The sequence below is a fragment of the Dipodomys merriami genome, unplaced genomic scaffold (genome assembly GCF_024711535.1).
Source record: "Dipodomys merriami isolate MVZ:Mamm:240054 unplaced genomic scaffold, mDipMer1.0.p SCAF_81, whole genome shotgun sequence".
Lineage (NCBI taxonomy): Eukaryota > Metazoa > Chordata > Mammalia > Rodentia > Heteromyidae > Dipodomys > Dipodomys merriami.
This window is the reverse complement of record NW_027206413.1, coordinates 4423089-4447116: the sequence shown is the minus strand read 5'-3', so window position 1 is coordinate 4447116 and position 24028 is coordinate 4423089. Positions and strand designations below refer to the sequence as shown.

General features: G+C 37.9%; 1 protein-coding gene across 2 annotated transcripts in view; it reads left to right on the top strand.

Annotated features, from left to right (window-relative positions):
- Positions 1 to 24028, top strand: part of LOC138819724 (centrosomal protein of 120 kDa) — a 60266-nt gene that overhangs the window by 13162 nt on the left and 23076 nt on the right. For both annotated transcript variants that reach the window (XM_070011269.1, XM_070011270.1), the window contains 10 exons: positions 2547 to 2774; positions 3866 to 4082; positions 5154 to 5331; positions 8664 to 8813; positions 10053 to 10235; positions 10927 to 11026; positions 11113 to 11265; positions 11701 to 11790; positions 18363 to 18455; positions 20068 to 20229. In XM_070011269.1, the coding sequence (XP_069867370.1) occupies positions 2547 to 2774; positions 3866 to 4082; positions 5154 to 5331; positions 8664 to 8813; positions 10053 to 10235; positions 10927 to 11026; positions 11113 to 11265; positions 11701 to 11790; positions 18363 to 18455; positions 20068 to 20229 (1554 nt within the window). The remainder of the gene's footprint in view (positions 1 to 2546; positions 2775 to 3865; positions 4083 to 5153; positions 5332 to 8663; positions 8814 to 10052; positions 10236 to 10926; positions 11027 to 11112; positions 11266 to 11700; positions 11791 to 18362; positions 18456 to 20067; positions 20230 to 24028) is intronic.

Here is a 24028-nt window from a genome sequence, read left to right as displayed (position 1 = left end):
TATTGAGAAAAGAGGTATATCACTTATTTTAGTATACTATAGTAGGAAATTTTACCAGAACCTAGAGATGTGGTCACAGGTCATACTTTACATTTCAGATTTACTTTGTTGTTAAAATTAGAGATTATGACAACTTTCTAAAACCTACTCTTGGGTATTTTTTAAACCTTTTTTGTTTGTTTTGGCAGGCCAGAATTTGAGTTTAAGACCACCTACTTTCTAGGCAGGTACTCTACCACTTGAGCTATGCCTCTCATCCATTTTTGCTTAGTTTCCTTCCTTTCTTTCTCTTTCTTTCCCTTTCTTTCTCTTTTTTTTGTCTGTCATGGGGGCTGAACACGGCCTGGGCGCTGTCCCTCAGCTCTTCAGCTCAGGCTAGTGCCCTACCACAGTGCTACTTCAGGCTTTTTCTGCTTATGTGGTGCTGAGGAACTGAACCCAGGGCCTCAGGCATGTGAAGTAAGCACTCTACCACTGAGTCAACTTCCCAGCCCTAGTTGCTTTTCTGATAACATGTCTTAGTGCTTCTCACTTCTTCCTCCAAATACAATCCAGTGATGAATGGACCATACTTTAAGCAAATGGTTATCTAATCCTGTGCCACTTCACTTTTACTGCCTCACTGATATTTGATTAAAAGTAACCATCCTAAAAGATAAAAGAGTAATTGTGTATATATGCTTGTGTGCCCGAGTGTGCATGCACACACACCCCTCTACTGCAGTTGAACCTCCGGGCCTGGGTGCTGTTCCTTAGTTTTTCACTCAAGGCTGATACTCTACTACTTGAGCCACATCTCTGCTTTGACTGGTTAATTGGATTCCTGCCTAAGCTAGCTTCAAGCTACAATCCTCAGATCTCAGCCTTCTGAGTAAATGAGATTACAGGTGTGAGTTACTAGGATTTGGATTAGATTTACTTTTACATAGCATCTGATTTAGAAAATGTTCACACAGTGAGAATGGTAGCACATGCTTTCCACTTGGGAGGAAGAAATGGGGAGGATCATGTAGTTCTAGGTCAACCTGGGCATAAAGTGCAAACCTACATCAATAACCAGTGCAAAAAGGGGCTAGAAGTATAGCTCAAGGGGAAATGTCTGCCAGCATGTGGCCCTGAATGCAATCTCTGGTACCGCCAAATTAAGACAAGTTATACTGAATAATGGATTTACGCTTGTAATCTTAGCCACTTGAGAGGCTAAGATTGGAGGATCACAGTTCAAGGCCAGCATGAATAACGTGGGAAGCTGAGATAGTGACGATTATAGTTCCAAGCCAGCTCAGGGAACAAGAATCCAGGAGACTCCATTTTAGTGCAACAAATTGGGCATGGTATTGTATACCTGTCATCCCAGCTAAGGTGGTATGTTGCTGTGTAGTGGCATGGCTGGGACAAAAAGTGAGACTGTCTCAGATGGCTTTCAGGCAGCGCTTCTGATTGGCAGGCACGAGGTTCAACCCCCAGTACTGCATTAAAAATAAAAAAACAAAAAACCTTTTTCATGTAACTGTAACCCTCTGTACAGTATTTTTATGATAAAAAAACATTAAAATTTTTTTTTAAAAAAAGAAAAGATAAAGTTGTAAGTTGGGCCTGTTACCACATGCTGATAATCGAAAAATGTTTAAACTAATTATTCTTCAGTATACTGTTTTCCAAGCCTTCCACCTAGTATGGGAACAGAATAGTCCCATGATAGGCTCCTATTTCTTCTTTCCTTAGTGCAGCTTTTAGCATGTTGAGCTTTTGCCTAGCCACCATTGACTAACAGTACTTTTCATTCCAGGAGCACTGTTTTACTTTTTGGTGTTGTGCCCTTGATTTTATAATACAAAGCCCTAGAATAAAACTAAAAACAATCAAGGTATTTTATGCAGGAAGAAGGCAAAATTATTTGAGGTTTTAAAGTTCCAAATTGGGCTGATCCACTGACTTAATTTTTAGAATTATGTTTGAATTAATGTCAAGGTGGAAGTAGAATCTGGTGGTTCTGGTGGTCCACAACCGTAATTCTAGCTACTCAGGAGCTGGAACCTGAAGGTTAATGGTTCTAAGCCAACCCTGGCAGAAAAGTTTATGAGACTACATGTGGAGACTGTATCTCCAATGAGCCAGCAAAAAGACTGGCTGGATGAATGGCTCAACTCATAAGGTGTCAGCTGTGAGCAAGAAGCTAAGTGAGCAAAAGGTCTGGTGTTCAAAAAATCGGAAATCCACTTAAGGTATTTTTCTATTTAAATTCATATATTCATTTTTTATTATGAAATTTGCATATGCAAAGTAGCATAATGAAATAATAAAGTACTCATTCACTGAAGAGACAAAAAAATGATAATATCTGTGTATACCTCATAGATAAAGAAATGAAAAAGAGCTGAGAACTGTTATTGAGTCCCCATTGATCTGTCTTACCACCAGTCTTAACAGTCATGCATGAGAATTTCATTACTCTGTGCAGTCTTTTATAACTTATATTAAGTTTATAGTATTTAAAAAGGAAGAGACAATACAAAGTTGTGTTTTGATTTTTCATTTTGTTTTAGATCCATCTCTGCTGTGGAGACCAGTCTCTGGGCAGTACAGAAATACCTTTAAGTGGATTGCTAAGAAAGGGCAGCACAGAAATCAACCAGCGCCCTGTCACAATTGAGGGAGCTTTTACCCTTGACCCACCAAATCGAGCTAAACAAAAGCTTGCACCTATTCCTCTGGATCTGGCCCCAACTGTGGGAGTGTCTGTGGCCCTGCAGAGAGAAGGCATCGAGTCCCAGGTGAGGAATGACTGTTTCCCTCTTCCCAGCGTCTCCTGTACCTCATTACCAAAGAACCTCAAGAGTTACCTGGCATAACAGTGTCTTCATTCTTAAACAGTAGCCTACATTATATAAGCTCTTTTCTGAATAAAACTTTCAGAAAAGTGCAGAGGTTTCTGCTGTATAGTGTGTGACTGTGCTCATAGCCCACTTAGTTTTGGGACCATCTTCTTGTGTAGTAGAAAATGTTTCCTTCCTTTCCCAGCTTACAATGTTTTTACTCTTAGGAGGGGTGAGGATGTCTGTGTAAGGCTCACGGAGTCATTTAGTATGGGGCAGGCCAGGTGTGTAATGTTTTCCTCAGCTGCCTGTGGCCGGTCTTGTGATGGGATAATTTGGTGTGGCTGGTAGTGGTAACCATTAGCAGAATAAAAGGTTCTCCACCCTGCAAGGAACTGATAAAAGGCAGCACTTGGAGACCTAGTTTTAGAGACTCCGCAGAGGTGGTATCTTTTTGATTTTGACACGAACCCAGCTAAAATAAAAGTTTGGGCTCATTAGAGTTTGTAGCCTCCATAATCGTAGGCAGATTTTGTAGCAGAGATGGGCATTTATTTGAATGTGAATTATTTTTCATTGTATCTCTGCAAAATCAAGTTTAATGTCTTGCAAAGAATCAGTCTATAGGTAGGTGGTAAATTAAAGATAGAAAAGCTGGAAAACAAATAATGGTTTATAGGGTAGTGTAGCAAAGTAAGAAATCCTCCTACTAGATGTCTGTTTTATTCTGTGTAGGATATAGGCCTCTACTATGCTCTGACCTATTCCCAGGGTCACCTAAGCCTGACTTTTCTCATATATCCCTTCTTACCCATTAGGATGTATTTTGATACTCTACTCTTGGATGTATGTCCTTCCTGTTCATCTTCCTTTTTCTGGTCCTAGATGCTATAAGAAAATTTGCAAATTATGAAGAAAAGTAGACTAGGAATATCCAAACTGGGAAAGGAAGCTTGTGGTTTAAAAAAAAAAAACACAACGTCAAGTTTTTGCTTAATTATGAAGGAAAATATTTTGCAAATTATACATTATTTAAAAATTGTTTTTAGTCTTTAATTGAATTAAAGACCCAGAATGGACATGAGCCTGAGCGTTCAAGCAAGAGAGTTTTAACCCCCGTAAAGGAGAGGACACTTGCTGGGCCAAAGTCACCAAGTGTGTCCCCTGCTCCAGCTCGCGACCAGACACCTCCAACCAAAGATGAAGCGACGGAGAGTGAGGTGGAAAGCCTACAGTACGATAAGGAACCAAAACCAAGTCCCAAAGGTAAGGTGTTCTTTTCACACATCTCTGATATGTTAGATTTTGTGATCATCTAATAAATGACTATGAGAACTTCCTTGGGTTTTAAGTAAAAATGTTGCGTATTTTATGAACTGAAAATATGTGATGATATAAGACATTTCAGTTTGAGAAATGTAATTCTTTCAAATAGATTTATTTTTTTTAATGGTGCTGGAGAATTAACCTGAGCCATGCCCCCCAGCCCTTTTTGCTTTATTTTTGGAATAGGGTTTATGTTGCTAGGATGACAGATGTGTGCCACTACATTCAGCTGTTGTTTGGTTTGGGGGGGGAGGGGCTCATTAACTTTTTACCTATGCTGGCCTTGATTTTGACTGCCATCTTCTTGTTGGCTATGTCACAAGTAGCTGAGATGATAGGCATGAGCCGCTAGCCCCAGCTCAAGAAGGTTTTTAACTAGTAACTTAAAAAAAGCAAGTTATCTGGAATTTTAGAGAAAAGAGCTAGTAACTGCCTTATCTTGTAAAGTCATAATTATTTTTGATTATACAGGATCTGAGAATGTTTATATCTGGTTTTATAAAGTTTTTCTATCCATTGATAAAATTCTACCATTATAACTACTAGTATAGAAAGTAATGCTGGGTTAGGAATTAGAAGTTTGGGGTACAAGGTTTATTTGAGTAGCTGTTCTTATTAAGCATCACAATCCAATTAAGTTCTAACTCTTTTGGAACTATTTTATTTGTTCTGGAAATAATTGCAACTTGCTTAAAGAGTGATGTTATTATATCTCCAGTATGGCCCTATGTAGCTAAACTAGGTTCAAACCTGCACTCTTCCTGGCTAAGCCTCTTGACTTTTGGGATTATAAGCTTGCACAGGCATACACCTTTCAGATCTTTATATTATTCTAAAATTAAAATTTAGTTTGGGGTAGGACATTTTAAAGATGTTCATGTCTGTAGTTATAAGTTCATAAAAATAGTCAAATTCCTCCTTGCTTGAAGATAAATTAGATAGCTTTAAATCATCTGAATTTCTTTTGTTTGCTTATTGGTGGTGGTTTTTAAATTTTTGTGTTCATTTTAGGTATTAGTTCTTCTCTACCTGCTTCAGTGGCCCAGCCAGTGGCTCCATCCAATGTTTCAGAAACAGCTTCACGACAGAAGATTGCTGTTCCAGCAACATCACATCATTTTTGCTTTTCCATAGACTTGAGGAGTATCCATGGCTTGGAAATTGGCTATCCTGTCAACTGTATATTAAGGTGTGATTTGATTTTATGTGAGGAGAAATGTCTTTCTTCTGCCTTGGGAAACTGCAGAGAAATGCCACCAAAGAATTAAAACTTTCGTTTAACCTATGGCATGAACAGGAAGTAAGGCAATATTCTAGTGACTGAACTTAAAGTGGCATTGGTGGTATGAAAGGTACCAGTCTTATCTATTCTAATATTATAGTTGTACATATTTGTAATCATTTATTGATGTTGACATTTAAAATGTAGTGCTCTTGAACTTCAGAGGGTTTTTGTTGTAGTTTTCTGGAAGGAAATGCTACAAGTCAAAGTAATGATACGACGGTATCTAATTTTTCCATAAAATAATTACAGTGGGAGGCTTATTTTCCTTATATGTACATATTATAGTTGCAAATCAAAACCATCTTAATGAGTTTACGTAGAATGTCCACATTTGATACATACTGTCAGTTAAATACCTTTATCAATAGCCTGTAACACAGGAATGTGTTTGTAGTCTTTAGCTTCTCTTTCTCATAAATTTCTTTGACTCATGGAATAGCATGTGACATAAAGTGCTTGTTTTCCATGATGAAAGTGAGGAAGGCTCAGTGTCATTAGCTCATACCTATAAGCCTAGTTACTCAGGAGACTGAGATCTGAGGATTGCAGCTCAAAGCAAGTTTGGGCAGGAAAATCCATGAGACTCTTATTTCCAATTAACCACCACAAGGTCAGAAGTAGAGCTGTGGCTTAAGTTGTAGAGTGTTAGACTTGAGCTGAAAAAGCTCAGAGACTGTGCCCAAGCCATGTCTTTTAGGCCAACAGCAAAACGAAAGGAGAGAAAATGTTTTCGTCATCTCAGAATGCTGACATGGAGTCTCAGCAGCTGCACACTGTTCCTGCCTTTCCTTGATGCATACCTACATTCAAGTCTTGCACCTGATTTTCCCACCATCTAATGTTTTCTAGAGTCATTTCCAGTTCCCCCAATACTTCGTTATGAATAATGGAGCTCACACTGAGCATGATTATGTTTGCAAAATTGAAAAACTGTATTTTCCCAGCTTAGACTCAGTTTTGCATTTGACATGTTAAGTGCTAAAAATCTTTGCTGTTGTTTTTTTTATCTGGAAATTCAAGATGGAAAATAGATTTTCTCTCATGGACATAGTTTTTCCCAAAAGGTTTTCTTTATTTCAAAAATAGAATTGCGGGGCTGGGAAGGTGGCTCAGTGGTAGAGCGCTTGCCTTGCATGCATGAGGCCCTGGGTTCGATTCCTCAGCACCACATAAGCAGGAAAAAAAAAGCCGGAAGTGGCACTGTGGCTCAAGTGGTAGAGTGTTAGCCTTGAGCTGAAGAGCTGAGGGACAGCGCCCAGCCCAGAGTTCAGGCCTCACAACCGGACCCCCCCCCCAAAAAAAAAAAATAGAATTACTACTTAATGTCCACTTTTGGGGGGTTTGTTTTTGCCTTTTCTACCCTTTACTCTTAGCTAAGATCTCTGTGCTGCCGCTGTTGCTGGAGGATTTGACTGTAATAAATCTGGAGAAGATGTTAGATTAGATACAGGAGAGGAAGTCTTAACCAAGCCTGTAAAGAAAACATTCACACTTACCTGTGTTTGCTGCTTGCTATCAGGACCACTTGTTTAATCACTGAATGTCTGTGTGATGCCCTGTTACAGTCCATGAGCCACATGCACAACTCAACTTTTGAGGGTGACAGATTCATAAACAAGTCAAATTATGAGAACTGTAGTTCACTTGGTAAAGAAAAGGAAATTGTATGGTTAGGAAATAATACGTAGTTACTGCCCACTGAACACTACATAGAGCTACTTTCCTCTCCTATAGTAAGGCAATAGGAATTGAAATTCTAGTACGTGAACTCCCTCTGACATAGGTTGATGTCAGTAGAATTGGGTAAATAATACAGGTGAACACATAGGAATTCTTTTTGTTGGAAACAATTTTTACTAGAATTTAAGTGGTATTTGATATATGATGTGGTATGGGATTTAAGCAAGCATTGTAATATTTTAATTTGGTTTTATTATCAATACTGAGAATTGAACTCAAAACACTTTATTAGTTGATTCATACCCCCAAATCCATTTTTTTTCTTTTGCTTGCTTGCCTCCCTCTCTTCTCTTCCTAACTTTCTTCCCGCCCCCTTTCCCTCTCTTCCCCCCTCTCCCTCCCTCCCTTCTTTCTCCCTTCCTTCCCCTATCTCCTTTCCCTCCCCTCTCCCCTTTCTTTCTCTCCCACCTCTCCTGCCCTCCCCCATTCCCTCCCTCTCTCTCCCCCCACCCCATCTCCCTCTCCCCCATCTCTCTCTTTCTCTTTCTTGTTTGTTTCTTTGTTTTTCTCAGATATGATCTAGCACTGATGTTGCCCAGGCTAGCCTCAAACCATAATTGTCTTTCTTCCACCTCCCAAGTAATTGGAATTATAGGCATGTACCACCACACCCAGCTATATTTGGCTTTAAATACAGAGTTAGTTTAGCAGTAGTCAGGCATTCTTCATTTAGTTTACTATGGTTTTAAGAAACGAAAAAAGAAATAGTGTGATGTTACTCTGATTCATCTAGTATACATTTGAATTACTTTTATTCTGATTCTCTGTTCAGAGACAAATCATTATGAATTCTTTTATACTGACTAATAAATATCAGGACCTTATTGTCTAAAGGAAAGTAGGTTTAGAGATTAGTTTAGCAGGCTGGGATGCAGCTCAGTGCAAGTGCTTGCCTAGCAAGTGCAATGTCCTGGGTTCAATCCCCAGTACCAAAAAAAGAAAAGACAAAAAATACAGCTAAAAAAAGGAAATTAGATTTAGCAAGCCAGCTACCCTCCCTGCTGTTCAGTTTTCTTGGTCGTCCTGGAGTTTAACCCAGGGCCTTATGCAGAAAAGGCAGATGCTCTGCCCCTGAGCCATATCCCCAGCCCTTCTTCCCATTAGTTATTTTTCAAGTAGAGTATTGCACTGGGACCCTGGCCTACTTAGAGCTGTACGTGGATAACGTGTGTACTGCCATGCCTGGCTTAGTGAAATATAATTGTTGCCTGGGCTAGCCTCAAAATGTGATCCTCCCAATTACATTTGCAAGGCACGCGCCTGGCCCAGCATTTAATGAGCACATAATACATGGCAGAAGCTGCTTGCTTATTTGTGGGAATGCAAAGATGAAAAAGGATGTGCACTGACAAGCAACTCTTAAATTACAGCTCAGCATTCCTATTATTTTTCATTTAAAAATTGGTTATAGTTTTTAAATGGTATAGTTTTTAAATCCAGACGTGAAGACTGCTGTGTAGATGGTACAGTAACACTTTCTGTTTCTTAAATTCTAGGTACTCCTATCCATTCTTTGGAAGTGCAGCTCCTATCATGACTAACCCCCCTGTGGAAGTTCGGAAGAACATGGAAGTTTTTCTCCCCCAGTCTTACTGTGCATTTGATTTTGCAACTGTGCCTCATCAGCTGCAGGACACCTTCTTACGGTAATGTGTATGTTATGTGGATTTTTTTTTGTTTTGTTTTCCCAGGTCAGTACTTGAAAATTTGGTATCTAGACTTAAATCCATAGCACTGTATGAATTTGAGAATCAAACAAATTTACTGGTACTGTAACTGATATTTTCACTTTTACCACACACTTACAGGTTTGTTATAAAATCTGTTTGCCTGCGTTTAGATACTTAAAGTTTGTTAAAAAAAAAAAAATCTGTGATTAATGAGGAAGCTTTAAGTATAGTGGTGTTTTCTTTACATAAGGAGATAAATAAAAATATTTAGCTTTGCTTGAGTCACGAAGTTAACTGTAGTATGTTACTTAATTTCTTTTTTTTTTTTTCTTTTTGCTGGTCCTGGAGCTTAAACTCAGGGCCTGGGTGCTGTCCCTGTGTCCTTTTGTGCTAAAGGCTACTGCTCTACCACTTCAGCCACAGTGCCACTTCTGGCTTTTTCTGAGTAGTTTATTGGAGATAGTGTTTCATGGACTTTTCTGCCCCAGCTGGCTTTGAACCAGTATCCTCAGATCTCAGTCTCCTGAATAGCTAGGATTATAGGTGTGAGCCACCAGTGCCCAAATTTTTCTACTGTTTTTCACATGTAAAAATCTAGCCATTTGAAATAGATGTTCAAAGGAAAATGAGACCTATAAAACATTTTTTACTTTCCACAATTTTGTTTTGTTTTTGAGTCCAGTCATGGGGCTTGTACTCTGGACTTGGGTACTGTCCCTCAGCTCAAGGCTAGTGCTCTACCACTTGAGCCACAGCATCACTTCTGGCTTTTTTCTTTTTGCTTATGTGGTGCTGAGGAATCGAACCCAGGGCCTCAGGCATGCAAGGCAAGCACTCTACCACTGAGCCACCTTCCAAACCCAATATTTTTTACTTTTCATAGAATATAATAATCCAAATTAATACAGTCCTAAAGGAAAAATGTAGGAGTCACAAATTTTATAACCATTGTGGTAATTACAACAATTTATATATTGCCTAAAAGCAATATAGAAACAAATTAGTTCTTCATGCTGGTTTCCTGTGAAATTGAGCCTTTAACAGTTTTGTTAGATTATTTTCTAGGTAAAAACAGCAAGTCTAACAATAAGTTAGCAATAAGTTAACAGTAAGTCTGACAATAATTTCCTGCCTTAGGGAATGCCAAGATTTTAGTTGAGAAAAGGCTCTAGTGGAGGACTGGCAGATGAGAACTCATGTTTTTCTTTTCCTTAGGATTCCCCTGCTCGTTGAATTGTGGCACAAGGATAAAATGAGTAAAGACTTACTCCTGGGTGTTGCAAGAATCCAGCTTTCTAACATCTTGTCTTCAGAAAAAACTCGATTTTTAGGCTCAAATGGTGAACAGTGCTGGCGCCAAACCTACAGTGAGAGTGTGCCTGTTATAGCAGCACAGGGGTAATGTATCTTCTGCACCGTTTTTTACTTTCATAAGCATTCTGATTAACAAACCCCAGCCTTACTGTTTCATGTCCTGTTTTGGCTGGTCAGGTTTGTTTGTTTGTCTTTTAATTTTATTGCTTGCATTCTGAAGTAAAAAAAAAAATCTTTGTTGCTTTGTATGTCCCTCCCACACAGTATAACCCCTGCTTTCACTGTATTTGATGTCGGTATAATTTGTGGAGGGGAAGGGGAAGGGGAAAAACAAATTGTTTAAATAGGAATACAGATGGACCCATTGCAACAATGAGATGTACAAGTCTTTATGTCAAAAATGAACTTTACAACTTTGGTCCGGGAGAGGAGAGAATGGGAAGGAATGGAAAGGGGAAACAAAGGAGGCTACAATGCTTGATAAGAAATGTACTCACTATCTTGTCCATGTAATTGTAACCCCTCTGTACAGTATTTTCACAATAAAAAAAAACCATACTGCTATAATACTACTACCACTTTAGGAGAAAAACAAAGGAGCATGTGTTTGGGAGATCTTGAAGTCTAAAGACTGTTGGAGTTTCAGCAGCAGAGGTGTCAGGTATAAGTTATGTTGCTTACTCCTGAGTATTAGAGTACTGAATGGAGAAGTAAAAGGAAGAATAACATAAAAGTGTTTCTGTGGCTTTTAAGATACTTTTTATTTCTCTTGTAGGGCAAATAACAGGATAGTAGACCTTTCTTACACAGTGATTCTAGAAGATTATGGACTAGTAAAAATGCGTGAGATTTTTGTCTCTGAGTCTTCATCTCAGGTAAATATAATGGAGTCTTATCAAATGCCTTAAGACGGACTTAATGTGAGAGTGTGATTAAAACTGTGCTTTGTCATCTTTGTTAGGGTTTATCTACTGTACAACAGAAGACGCCTTCACTTCCTCCAGCACCTTGTCCCTCAGAGGTTCAGCTGGAGCCTCGCGAAACTTTGGAATACAAAGCAGCCCTTGAGCTGGAGATGTGGAAGGAGATGCAAGAAGACATTTTTGAAAATCAGGTTACTTTAAAAAAATCTATTCTTGTGTACTTGGTATATATTTTTCCTTTTCTGTTAGTAGGTTTTCTTTCCATATTCTTACCTGTTTTGCTTAGATGTCAACAATGCCTTCTGTTAAAGAAAAACAGAATAAACATTTAAAATGGGACAATTTGGCATAAGACTTTCACTAAATTTTGTCAAAATTAATAGTATATTATTCTTTTAGCTCAGATTCTTACATGGTCTACTCATTTGGAACTTAGACTAATAGTTACTAAAGGAGAGGATTAGAAAACAGAACCGCTTAATTTTCTTCTGCTTACGTGGATGTTGTTTCCCTCAAGCAATTTCTGTTTTTACCAAAAAAATAAAATTCCTGTAAAAATACTAGGTTCATTGTTGATTTGAAATATTTGGAGTTTCTTTTAACAACTCTGTTTTTACCCTTGGTAGTTGAAGCAGAAAGAATTGGCTCATATGCAAGCTCTTGCTGAGGAGTGGAAAAAAAGAGACCGGGAAAGAGAATCGATAGTGAAGAAAAAGGTGATAACTTGTGGAAACTTGAGGGAGGAGGGGAAGAATTCTAATGATAATACCTTGTACCTGCTTTAAAGAAAACCTTTGGAAAGAATAGTCTGCATAATGGATTGTATGGACATAGGTGAGGTAGATGGATAAGTCAGATAACATTGTGATTTTATCTTTCTACATTTTGAAGTGGTAGATGTCTTACACAGGACTTTAAAAACAAAAAATATTGCCTCTTTTATAAAAAAGAAAATAGCACATTTTAACATATATGTAAAAATTACATTGTAACCTGTAAATGAATAAAAAGCACCCCTTTTTTTTAGCTGTTTTTAAGAATTCAATCATGAAATAAGGCCTTTTTTTTGTTTTTTTTGTTTTTTTAAATGAAAACAAGACGTTTTTATGACTTTTGTTTGGTAGAACATCAGTACCCTTCAAAATCCTACTCTTAAAATACAAATTCTTGTGTTTACAAAGTATTCACAATTTCAGCCTTGTTCCTTATATTCTAAAACACAGCATCTATCTCCTTACGAAGTGATCACAAATAACAACTGCCCAAGGGAAGCCCTTGCCTGTCGGGCATCCACCTATCCCATGCTGGCCTTCCTTTTACTTTAAACTAGTTGGATCCTGTTTACCAAGGGGCTAGTCTGCAGTTCTAGCTGCTGCATCTATCTGTTCTGTTTTGAAAACCTCGTCCATATTGTATGGGTATGACACTGATATGATGGGCCAGAGACTGATAGGATGCCTCCTTGAACTCAAGGTTTCTTTTCTGTTAGCAAAGCCAATCTTAGTGAAGGAAGGCAGGAAAGGAGCTCAGAAACAACAGGGCTCTGGACACCAGCTGATTTTACCATATCAAGTGACACAGTAAAAACAAGTCTTCACATTATATAGTTAGGACCTACTGCAGAGATATGCTTCAGAAAGAGATGCTCTGGTAGGAGGATGGGCGGGAGGCCAGACAACAGGCACTCTGAATCCTAAGTCTGTGCTGGGTGAAGTCCCAACCTGCTGGTGTTGCAGATTTGCAGAGTACTTTGGCCAGTGGTTCCATCTAGGGCCTGCTGATCTAAGTGATGCAGCTTTTGACCTCTGAGAATAGGCCCCCAACTGGTGGGAAAAACAAAGGAAGATGAGCATGGTGTAGACAAGGTCTGCACATCTGAAGACAAGCAGACATTGGCACTGGAACCAGAGCTGAAGTGTATGCAAGAGCCCTGTGAGGCCATATTTTCTGGTATAGCACATACCAGCAGAAGACTAGGGACTGCTTGTGAAGCAAAGGGATAGTGCTCAGGTGGCTGCAATTAAATAACAAGTGTTAAAGCCTTTGTTTTCTTTCTTTCTTTTTTTTTTTTCTCTGTTGTGGGGCCTGAATTCTGGGCCTGGGTGCTGTCCCTCAAGGTGAGCGCTGTACCACTTGAGCCAGAGCACCATTTCTGGCTTTTTCTGCTTATGTGGTGCTGAGGAATCGAACCCAGGGCCTCATGCATGCAAGGCAAGCACTCCACCACTGAGCCACCTTCCCAGCCCAAAGCCTTTCTTTTTTTTGCAAAAGAACTCAAAAGCAAGTAAAGAGCCATTGTTGGCCTATCCTACCTCTAAAAGGTGCTCCTGACCTTCTGCCAGGGGGTGGTCACTCTCATATAGCAGCACGATTGTATTCTCGCTGACCAGCTGAACCACAGGTGTGCTTCTGCTCCAATGGAGTTAAGCAAGAGCATGCTGGCCCCATTGGATCCACCTTTGAATGTGTGGACAGAATGCTTTCTGCAGGGGCTGCCCAGTGGTCTATACCAAGCTAGGCCAGGGCAGCAGCAATGAGTCTGTGACCCAGTTTTAGACGTATCTTTTTGTTTTGTTTCGTTTTTGGTTGGTTGGTTTTTTTGTCGGTCGTGGGGCTTGAAATCTGGGCTTGGGCACTGTCCCTGAGCTCTTCAGTTCATAGTGAGCACTCTACCACTTGAGCCACAGTACCACTTCCTACCTAGATGTATCTTTTAAAATGATCATCTGAGGATTTATTCTGGAGGAAGAGAGGGGGAGGCTAGCCCAAACAAAAAGTATGTGAGTTTTATACTAAGTAATAAGTACAGAACTCATGTATTGCATATTAATGGAATTCTAGAGCTCTGGGCAATATGTTAATGTTCTGAAGATAAGTTTATCCTTGAATCATTTGTTCCATGGTAGAGTCCTTTTAGTATTCAGGTTTGCAAAATTCAAATAATGATCAAATTTGGAAAATTAATAAAATTGGACACATAGTGACGATTTCAACTTATGACATAACTGAACATAGTTTTACAAGAAATAGTTATTTTCAATAGAGTCAGGCAAAAAAAAAATCAAGTTGAAAGTTTCTGTTTGTTACCTAAAATGGTAATAGTGATTTTTTTTTTTTCTGTTGGGAATTTATTCCATCTATACAATTATTTCCTCCATCCGAGCTTGAATTCATGAACTCTGAGCTACTAGGAACTCTAATCAGAATAAAGATGATGGTGGATGCCTAATAAGTATTTGAACTATTTATTTGAATTAGTCATATTGGAAAAGTAGACTTGAATTTACCATTTTCTTTCAACCAAAGTGCATTTTGGGACTAAATACTTCATTTGTCTTAAAGTGCCCTATTTTGAAAGAACATTATCAGCTAGGATATGTTAACATCCATAATTGGTCTTAAATAATCTTAGAAGCCACTGTAAAATCAAGTTAATAGGGAGAAACAAATAGTTCTTCAATATGAGATGTTTAAAGTAAAATTCTCTGCGAATCAACTATAGAATTTTATGTGCATAATGTTTGAGTTGTTTCTGAAGGTTGTTAGGTCTATGTGTAATTTCTTTAATACTTGGAAAGTGTGCCTGAAGGAGTATGGGTGTACCTGATCTCTGCTTTACATGGTACTGCCTATAGTGGTCTCATCTATGAGCACTCTCAGCCCCCGCCCAGAGGAGGACATCAGTCCTACATAAGAGATTATGAGGAGGCTTTCGTAGATAATACAAGTACCTCGTTGCTTCATTTATAAGTTACCTCCAGTGCTTTTGATGGGCTTTCCACACAAGCAAACAAAGTTTTATTTCAGTGTAGGACTATTGCATTAAGAAATTGTGCATATTTTGATGTTAGATGGGAGGACAAAGTGTGTTCAAAATATAAGGTGGGATAGGTTGACAGGGGAGGGACAAAACTGGGAGAAAATGAGGGAAGAGATGACACTGTTCAAAAAGAAATGTACTGACCTATGTAACTATAACCTCTCTGTATATGACCTTTACAATAAAATACATTTAAAAAATGAAAATAAAAAATTAAAGTTTAGACTAGATTATGTGATGGCTTTTCTAGCCAGTATTCAGGAGTGAATGAAGTCCTTGTGACCTAACATGCCCATTGTTGGTAAAGAATTAACTTTCTCTCGTGCATCTATATTGGTAGAATGATATACCATCTCCAGAAAGAAAGATAGTTAATTTTCTGTGCTCTGTGGTGCAGATGATGAATCCTAGTTGAGAAAGATGGAGATTTGAGAAACACTGTTGTTGTTTTTAATTTTTTATTGTTAAGATACTATACAGAGGGTTACAGTTACATGAGCAAGGTAATAAGTACACTTCCTATTGAGCATTGTTACCCCCTCCATAGTTTTCCCCTTACTATCCCTTCCCTCCCTACCTTCCCTGAGGTTCTTTTTTTTTTTAATTGTGATTAAGTGATTACATAATATCTCAAATTTCACAGTATTGTGGAATAATGATGCTCATTTAAAGTCACAAGTTCATTCTAACTTTCCTGGAGCAAATTGTCTATCACAGTCTATAACATATAACGGTGTACATATATACACCATACATGTGATCAGCAGCATGGGGATATTTAGTAGTGGTTCTACCAGATGAGTGGGAGTTCTTTGGAGAAACACTGTTTTAAAAGGATATTTTTATTTAGATAAATAAATAATTATTTTAGTCATTCTGATAGAAGAGTAGATAGAAAAGAAGAAAGTGAATATTAAAGTCAGGGAGACTTGGAAAGCAATATTTATAAATGAAAATGGAAGCTGTACATGAATATAAGATTACAGAGAAGGGGGGTGGGTATTGAAGAGGATGAAAGGACGTTTGAATCCTTATACCTTGAGGGGTCCTCAGTGCTCCCCTGTAGTCCTGGTGTGTCCCTGGTCTGTTCATTGTCTGACCCTCAAGAACAGTGAATCCACACAGGTTGTCTCTTCACAAACTGTCCTCCTTCACCTTTACCCAGTGTGAGCTTTTTAAAAGCTTGCTTAACTTGGCTTTCCTGTGTTCTCCTACTATTCTACTAGATCCATCCTTTACATATTTTGGCTTATTCCTGGAACCAGTCCTTGACTATATTCTTTTTCTCTATATAGACTAACTCCTTTGGTGATCTAAGCATTATGTAAATCAAATCACTCACCTCTAATAAACACCTCTTTCCATTTCCAAATTTAGCTTCTGTCCTGGATTCTATACTTGGCTATTTTACTTCTATTCTCTAGAAATTTGTTCCTTTTGATTTTTTCCATCTTAACAAATAATACTGCCTTTTATTCATTTATTTACTCAATGTACAAACTAATTCACCCTTAATTGTCTTTCATGTTATACCCATTTCCTGGCCCCCTGTACCTTGTTATATACATATTGGTCCAAAAGTGGAGCTTTTAAAATATAAGACAGAATAATGTATTCCTCTGTTCAGAACTCATCATACTGCGCCTTATACTTAGAATAAAATGGGAAATTCTTAGTAGAATGTGCAAGTCCTTGCATGGTCTCTGTCCATTTTCTCCCGTCAGTCTGTGCCAACCACTCTGACCTTCTGGTTGTGCCTCAGATATGCTGAGCTACCTCTCTCCTAAAGATCTGTGAAACACTTTCTTCTGGAGCTACAATTTGGTCTCTGCTTAGAATAACTTCTGAGGCCTTCTCTGACTACCACATCCAAAATAATGCCCCCCTTTTGTCCCCTGGCACTCTGTTCTCATTCTTCATAGCATTGACTGGTATTAAATATGCACTTGTGGCTTGCATAGTAGATCACCCTTGTAATCCTAGCTACTTGGGAAGCTGAGAATCATGTTTTGAGGCCAGCACAGGCAAAAAGATCATGAGATACCCATCTTAACCAAAAGTTAACTTAAAAAGTTAGGTAGGTAATGTGCTTCTGCTATGGGAGAAGTGTAGTCCAAGCCACCAGGGGAGAAAGCAAGACCCTATCCAAAAATGAAAAGGGTGGAGGGAGTGGCTCAAGTGATAAAAGAGTGCTTGCCTAGCAAGCACAAGGCCTTGAGTTCAAACCCCCGTGCTCCCAAAATAAACAGCATTTGCTTATTTATATTTTACCTTTACCAAGAATACAACCTTGTTTTGCTTGGTGAATGTTAAATGTATAGAATGATTCCAAGTTTTTAATTTTTTAAGTTTGTGACATGAAAAATAACAATGTACAGCAAATATTGTTTAGGTTTTCAGGCCTGAAACTCTAGAGGAGATTTGACTTTGTAATACAAATTTGGGAGTTCTTAGTATATGTGATGGTAGGAAGATAAGATCGCCACCTAAGAGGCCTCCAGAAGCAGAACTCTGGTGAGAACCCAAATATTTGAATAGTTGTGATAATGATTTGGTTAAGGATGGAAAGCATGCTTAGCATGTTTTTAGATACACCAAAAAAGTAAATGGTACAATTAACAGAACATCATTTTAGAGGACTTAATAAAAATGACCTAGATTCTCCATTTTAAAGAATGTGGGAATAATAATGTGACCAGTGATGGAAATAGGTGTTTATTTTGGAGAAGAAAAAAGACTAAGAAGATATTTGGCTGTTACCAGATTTGAATACAGGAAGATACATTTTCTCTGTCCATGTGTAGAAATAGGGTTAAATGGACAGTAGCCCTCTGAGAAGCATCATACCAGCCATTTATTGGTGTAGCAAAGGGATTGGGATGTGCCCTCAGACTAGATAGTGACAAAAGCAAACAATTTAATTTAGAAAGTTCTAAATTAAAACACACACACATGCACGCATGCACACGCATGCGTGCACAGGCAAGAGGAGAGCCCTACAAGGCTGTGTATGTAGATTTCGTACACTGAATTGGACTCTGGTCCTTAAAAGCAGACTTCTTTGTACCTCAGTTTCTTCATGTCTACAAGACCAAGCAGGAACTCTGTTCCTGGAATGTAGTAAAAGATAAGTTCTGAAGCAGTAGAGAATTGATTTGCAGCTGGCTGTCCAATGTAGTAACTGGATTAGTTAAAAAAAATGAGAGAGTGTGATTAAGAACAATACTGGAAGATTTAGGAGCTTGGCTTGACTAAGCACTCTTGACTACAAGCATCTTTTTGAGACATTTTTTAAAGACAGTCAAACAAATGCACCATTGTGTTTTCATTCCTTTTGAATGAATATTTTGAGTTGAGGCATGTACTTTGACTCTTTCCAATTCTTAGGTCCTATTTCAATAAAATAATAGGTGTTTCAGATTTTCTGTATTTTGAATAAGAGAAGTAAATAACTTTTTTCTGTTTTAGGTGGCTGAATATAGCATTCTAGAGGGAAAACTTCAAAAAACCCTAATTGAATTAGAGAAACGAGAGCAGCAGCTGGCCAGTGCAGAATCCGAGGTACTTCATTCACCTATCATATCTTTATTTTACTGCCTAAACATTATACCATTTTTTTTTTACTTTATAAATCATGGAAATTGTTTTTCAGACATTATAGGGAAAACTGATACTCACTAAATAAAGCATATGTATTAGAACATTGGGAATGGGCCGGGTGCTGGTGGCTTACACCTGTAATCCTAGCTACTCAGGAGGCTGAGATCTGAGAATTACAGTTCAAAACCAGCCTAGACAGGAAAGTCCATGAGACTTTTGTCTCCAATTAGTCACCAGAAAACTGGAAGTGGCATTATGGCTTAAAGTAGTAGAGTGCTAGCCTTGAACTAAAGAGCTCAGAGACTGTGCTGAGGCCCTGAGTTTAAGCCCCATGACCAAAAAAAAATTTTTTTTTTGATGGGAATGGGTAGAAAAATGTTTGTTATTTGAAGTAGTCGACCTTCTTTTAGCCACTGGGCTAACTTCTTCCCATAATAGGAGTTTTTGGTTTACTTCGCCATTATGTGAAAGGGTGGATAAACATGGAATTCTGAGCCTAGTGTGGCAGTGTAAACTCCATACTCTCAGGGGGCTAAAGCAGGAGAATCATGAATTCAAAGCTAACCTAAGCTAGATAGGAAACTCTTTCTCAAAACATAAGAAAGATTACATCCTAACAATTAGCATTAAATTAGGTCTTAACTAGATTATATTAAAAAAAAGTTTTTCTAGAAATGAATTTAAATAGTATTATATTAAATTTATATGTCCATTCTCTAACCATAATATTTCTTAAAAATTTGGGCAACCACCCTAATCTGTCTAATTTCTGAAATTTCTTTTTTTTTTTTTTTTTTGGGTCCGGTCGTGGGGCCTGAACTCTGGGCCTGGGCGCTGTCCCTCAGCTCTTCAGCTCAAGGCTAGTGCTGTACCACTTGAGCCACAGCGCCACTTCCGGCTTTTTACTTTTTGCTTATGTGGTGCTGAGGAATTAAACCCAGGGCCTCAGGCATGCAAGGCAAGTTCTCTACCACTGAGCCACCTTCCCAGCCCTCTGAAATTTCTAAATGATTTAGGGTTTAAACTTAAATATATCTTCTTAAGTGCTTAGGCAAAGAATCAACAGTTTCTATAATTAAAAAAAACAAAAAACCTCAGGCATGTTTCTTTTATATAATTGTACTAAAGTCTATCCAAATGGGAATTTTCATTTGAGCTTATACAGGTTATATATGGATTTTTTATAGTTTCATATATTAGTATTAAGTGATAAACAATTTTAATCATTGTGTATTTTTTATTGTCTTTAGTTTTACAATGGTGTTCAGTTCAATAGATAAGTTTATAAGTACACTGCATCTTGGTCAATGTCACGTCTTCCAATCTTTGTCTCCAACCCATAACTTCATGGATCCATTTTCTCATGTGTACATTGGATATAATGACTGTATTCTCCCACCCTTCCTTTTTCCATTAATCTCACCATATATTTAAACATTGATTGTCTAAACATTAACTCTCTAATACAAAGAAGTATTCTGAACACTTCACTGATGGTAGTGATGATCAACTGTTTCACAGTTTGACACAGCTAGTAATAGGTCAACCTGTTAAGGATGTTTTTGTTTTTAAGGTTCAAAGGGAGAAAAGGGAACTTCAGTCTGAACGCGAGCGGAACCTACAAGAACTTCAAGACTCCATCCGTAGAGCCAAAGAAGACTGTGTTCACCAAGTGGAGCTGGAGAGGTTGAAGACTCGGCAGATAGAAGAGGATAAACACCGGCTTCAGCAGCAGGTGCTCCAAAAGTTGATAAAATTCACTGATTTAGACCATTAATCATATGCATTAGACTAGATTCAAATTTATTTAATCTTGGATCTTGTTTTCTAAGTTAAAGCTTGGAATAATTTTTTTGCTCTTAAAACTATTTTTTTTGGGGGGGGGGGTGGTTTCCGGTTGTGGGGCCTGAACTCTGGGCCTGGGCGCTGTCCCTCAGCTCTTCAGCTCAAGGCTAGCACACTACCACTTGAGCCATAGCGCCACTTCCGGCTTTTTTCTTTTTTGCTTATGTGGTGCTGAGGAATCAAACCCAGGGCCTCATGCATGCAAGGCAAGCGCTCTACCACTGAGCCACCTTCCCAGCCCCTCTTAAAACTATTTATGTGAAACTGTCCTGTATTTCAAGTGACTACAATATAAAATATTTTTCTGATAGCTTTTTGCAAACGTAGATATTCTTGAGGCACTGGATCAAATTCAGTTAAGAACCAGATTTTATGGGAGAATTATTTATTGCACACACCATTTCCTTACCTAGTTTGCTTTCCATCCCGGAGCTCCAGCCAACCAGTTGTTTAGAGAAGCCATCAATGGTTTAAGTCACCCAAGTACAGTAGGAGTTTTCCATTTCTTGCTAAAATTTCCTGTGTACACTGTTGTCACTGTTTTTCTCTATTCTCGTCTTCTATGTCTTGCTTTCCTCAACCCACTGGCATTGATTTAGGGTATTTCTCATGCAGTCTTCCTTTGTCTATTAAACGTTGAACTTACTCCAAAGTCAGGGCTTGCTTTCTGGTTGTGTTGTTGTGCTTTCCCTGAGATAGGGTCTTGCTGTATAGCTCAGGCTGGCTTTGAATTCATGACTCTCCTGCTTCCACTGCTCAAGTTGTTGAAATTACAGGTATGTACTAACACACTGGCTCTCAGGACTTACTGTTTACTACAGTGTATGTCCATGACTTCAGAGAATCTGTACATCTGGTACTTCCACATGAATATTTTCAAGACTTTTCCTTTACATTCTTGTCCCATGAATTAATTGCCTTTTTGATATCTTTACTTAGAGCTCCTAAAAGCATTTTAATTCAGTTTGATCTTCTCATCTGTACCTTGCCTTCCTTCCGTAAGTGTTCTTTATTTTAGTGATAGGCTCATCCAGTTTCATGTTGCAGCACGTATTTTTGAAATTTTGGACTCATGACACCTTCTTACAGTTTTTCTGTATCTTCTGCCATTTATAGATAAAGATCTGAATCATTACCTTATCTACCAGCATCTGCATCATCTGAACCCAGCCTGTCTCTCTAACCTCATCTCTCCTTTTTCCCTCTCTGCTGTGTATTCTCCAGCCACACTGGATTCCTGTCAGGGCCTCACTGCTCACTTCCCCAGAGAATTTTGTGTACTGTATTGTCTGGACCTTGTGAATTCTATTTTTTTAACATTATACTAAATTTTATTACAAAGATCAAGTCCTCTAAAGTATACAGAAAGAAATACATTTATAGCAATAAATTCATTCTGACTTTTGAGATTTCTGCAATATTGAATACCTTAGAAAAATGTGGAATTCATAAAGTTTTGAGAAACAAAGCTTCTACAACCAAAGATTACATTCAGTCATATTTGGAGGTCACATAAAGACAAACTTAAAAAATACAGAATTAACATGGTTTTTAAAAAAACAAAGGAATTGAGAAATGATCATGAATATTAAATACAGGTAAACTAAATTACTAAAACAATTATACAAAGGTAAAAGCATTTACCAAAGTTAATTATTAATAGAAAAACAACTCTACTTACATTTGCTAATCTATGATTTTATCCTTTTTTTGGTGGGGGGTGGTCTGGTAGTGGGGCTTGAACTCTGGGCCTGGGCGCTGTCCCTCAGCTCTTCAGCTCAAGGCTAGCACTCTACCACTTGAGCCACAGTGCCACTTCTGGCTTTTTTCTTTTTGCTTATGTGGTGCTGACGAATCGAACCCAGGGCCTCAGGCATGCAAGGCAAGCGCTCTACCACTGAGCCACCTTCCCAACCCTATGATTTTATTCTTAAGCTAGACAAGTCAAAGTATATATACACAAATATTCTTAGTATTGTTGTTTATAAAACTGAAATGCCTTCCTGGGGCCAGTGGCTCATGCCTGGAATCCTAGGTACTTAGGAAGCTGAGGTCTGAGGGTCACAGTTTGAAGCCAGCTCAGGCAGGAAAGTCTGTGAATCTTTATCTCCATTAAATCACAGGATCATGTCTTCCCCTCACCCACCAAAAGAAAAAAAACAACAACCCTGAAATGCCTAAACTAACTTGAATATTCAAGAAAAACAAATTATATCAACATATTAGAATATATTTTTTAACTGTAGATCTGTACATATAAAAATAGAAGTGTATGACAACAGACATGTGTACATGCATACATATATATGTGTGTATATATGTATATATGTATATACACATCACCTTAAGCGTTAACAGTATAGCATTTTTTTTTTAATGGACACTGGGTTGAACTAACATCCTTGTGCTTGCTAGGCAGGTGCTCTGTTTGAGCCACATTATAAGTCTTATTGGAAATTTTTATAAAATATAACAAAGCCATATAAACAATAAACTCTTGAAAACATTCAGAAAATGACTGTCAGTTCCTTCACAACTTTTCTGTCTACCTCCTGTATTTTTAAATCTAGTTTTTCTCAAATATTAACTCTTCACTTAAATTTAAATGTCTACTTTTTGAAAATAAGATCAGGTCAAAAAAATAAACCCCAGACTCTAAAAATAGTCACTTTATAAATATTAACAAAAATGAGGACCTACCATGTCCACATTTACGTTTCCTCTTGTCAAGTATAAGATCTGAATTCAAATTCCAGTACTGCCAAGGTGAAAAATAATAATAAATCAACAAATAGATTTTTTAAATTATATTTTTATTACTTTGTGGTAGTTTTACAAAAGGGTTACCATTCACTGTGTCAGTTTATGAGTACAACTATTCATTCTTTTAATTTTCAGTTAAAGCATTATTATCTCAAAAACTCTTTGAACTCTAGTTATTATTAAATGTTGTCATGGACTATTACTTTAGGGTTATTTTTTTAGGATGTATCAGTTTTAATTTTCATTAGCATGATAATTTTATCAATGTCAGATTGTTTCATAGTAACTCTGTGGTTTAACCATTATATGTCTGGAGCCCAGACTAATTTTCAGCAGTGATAAGGACTCAGATATTTGCAGAAAAAAAAAGAGATGAAGCTATTAAAAATTAAGCTTATCTTTCTTCTAAAATACCACTGTTGATTAAATATGTCTGACAAGTGTCTTCAGTGTCTTCTGTCTTGAACAGTAGCTGACAGCAGCTTAGGGTCAGTGACGGTCCTTTTATTTCTGTGGTTATAAGAATGAATTTGATTGTTGCTATGGGATTCTGATCTAAGTTGTGAAAAACTTGTAAATGTAAGCAGTTATCAGAATCACTAGTAGTGTTGGTATAATATTAGGTATATTACTTTTGTTGTTGTTTAAAACAGAAGAGAGGTGCTTAAGAATGGTTTGAACTTTGGATATTAAAAGAATTAAACTTCAGAAAAGGGAATCACAAAATAGGCAAAGGACAAAGGGTAAACAGTGCAAACAGCGATACAAGACACTGTGTTGGAAATGAACTTTTACAACTTGGGGCAGGGTGACAGAACAATGGAGGGGCTAACAATGTTCCACAAGAAATGTACTTGTTACCTTAATCGTGTAACTGTGACCCCTCTGACATCACCCTTACAACAACATTAAACCATAAAAAAGAA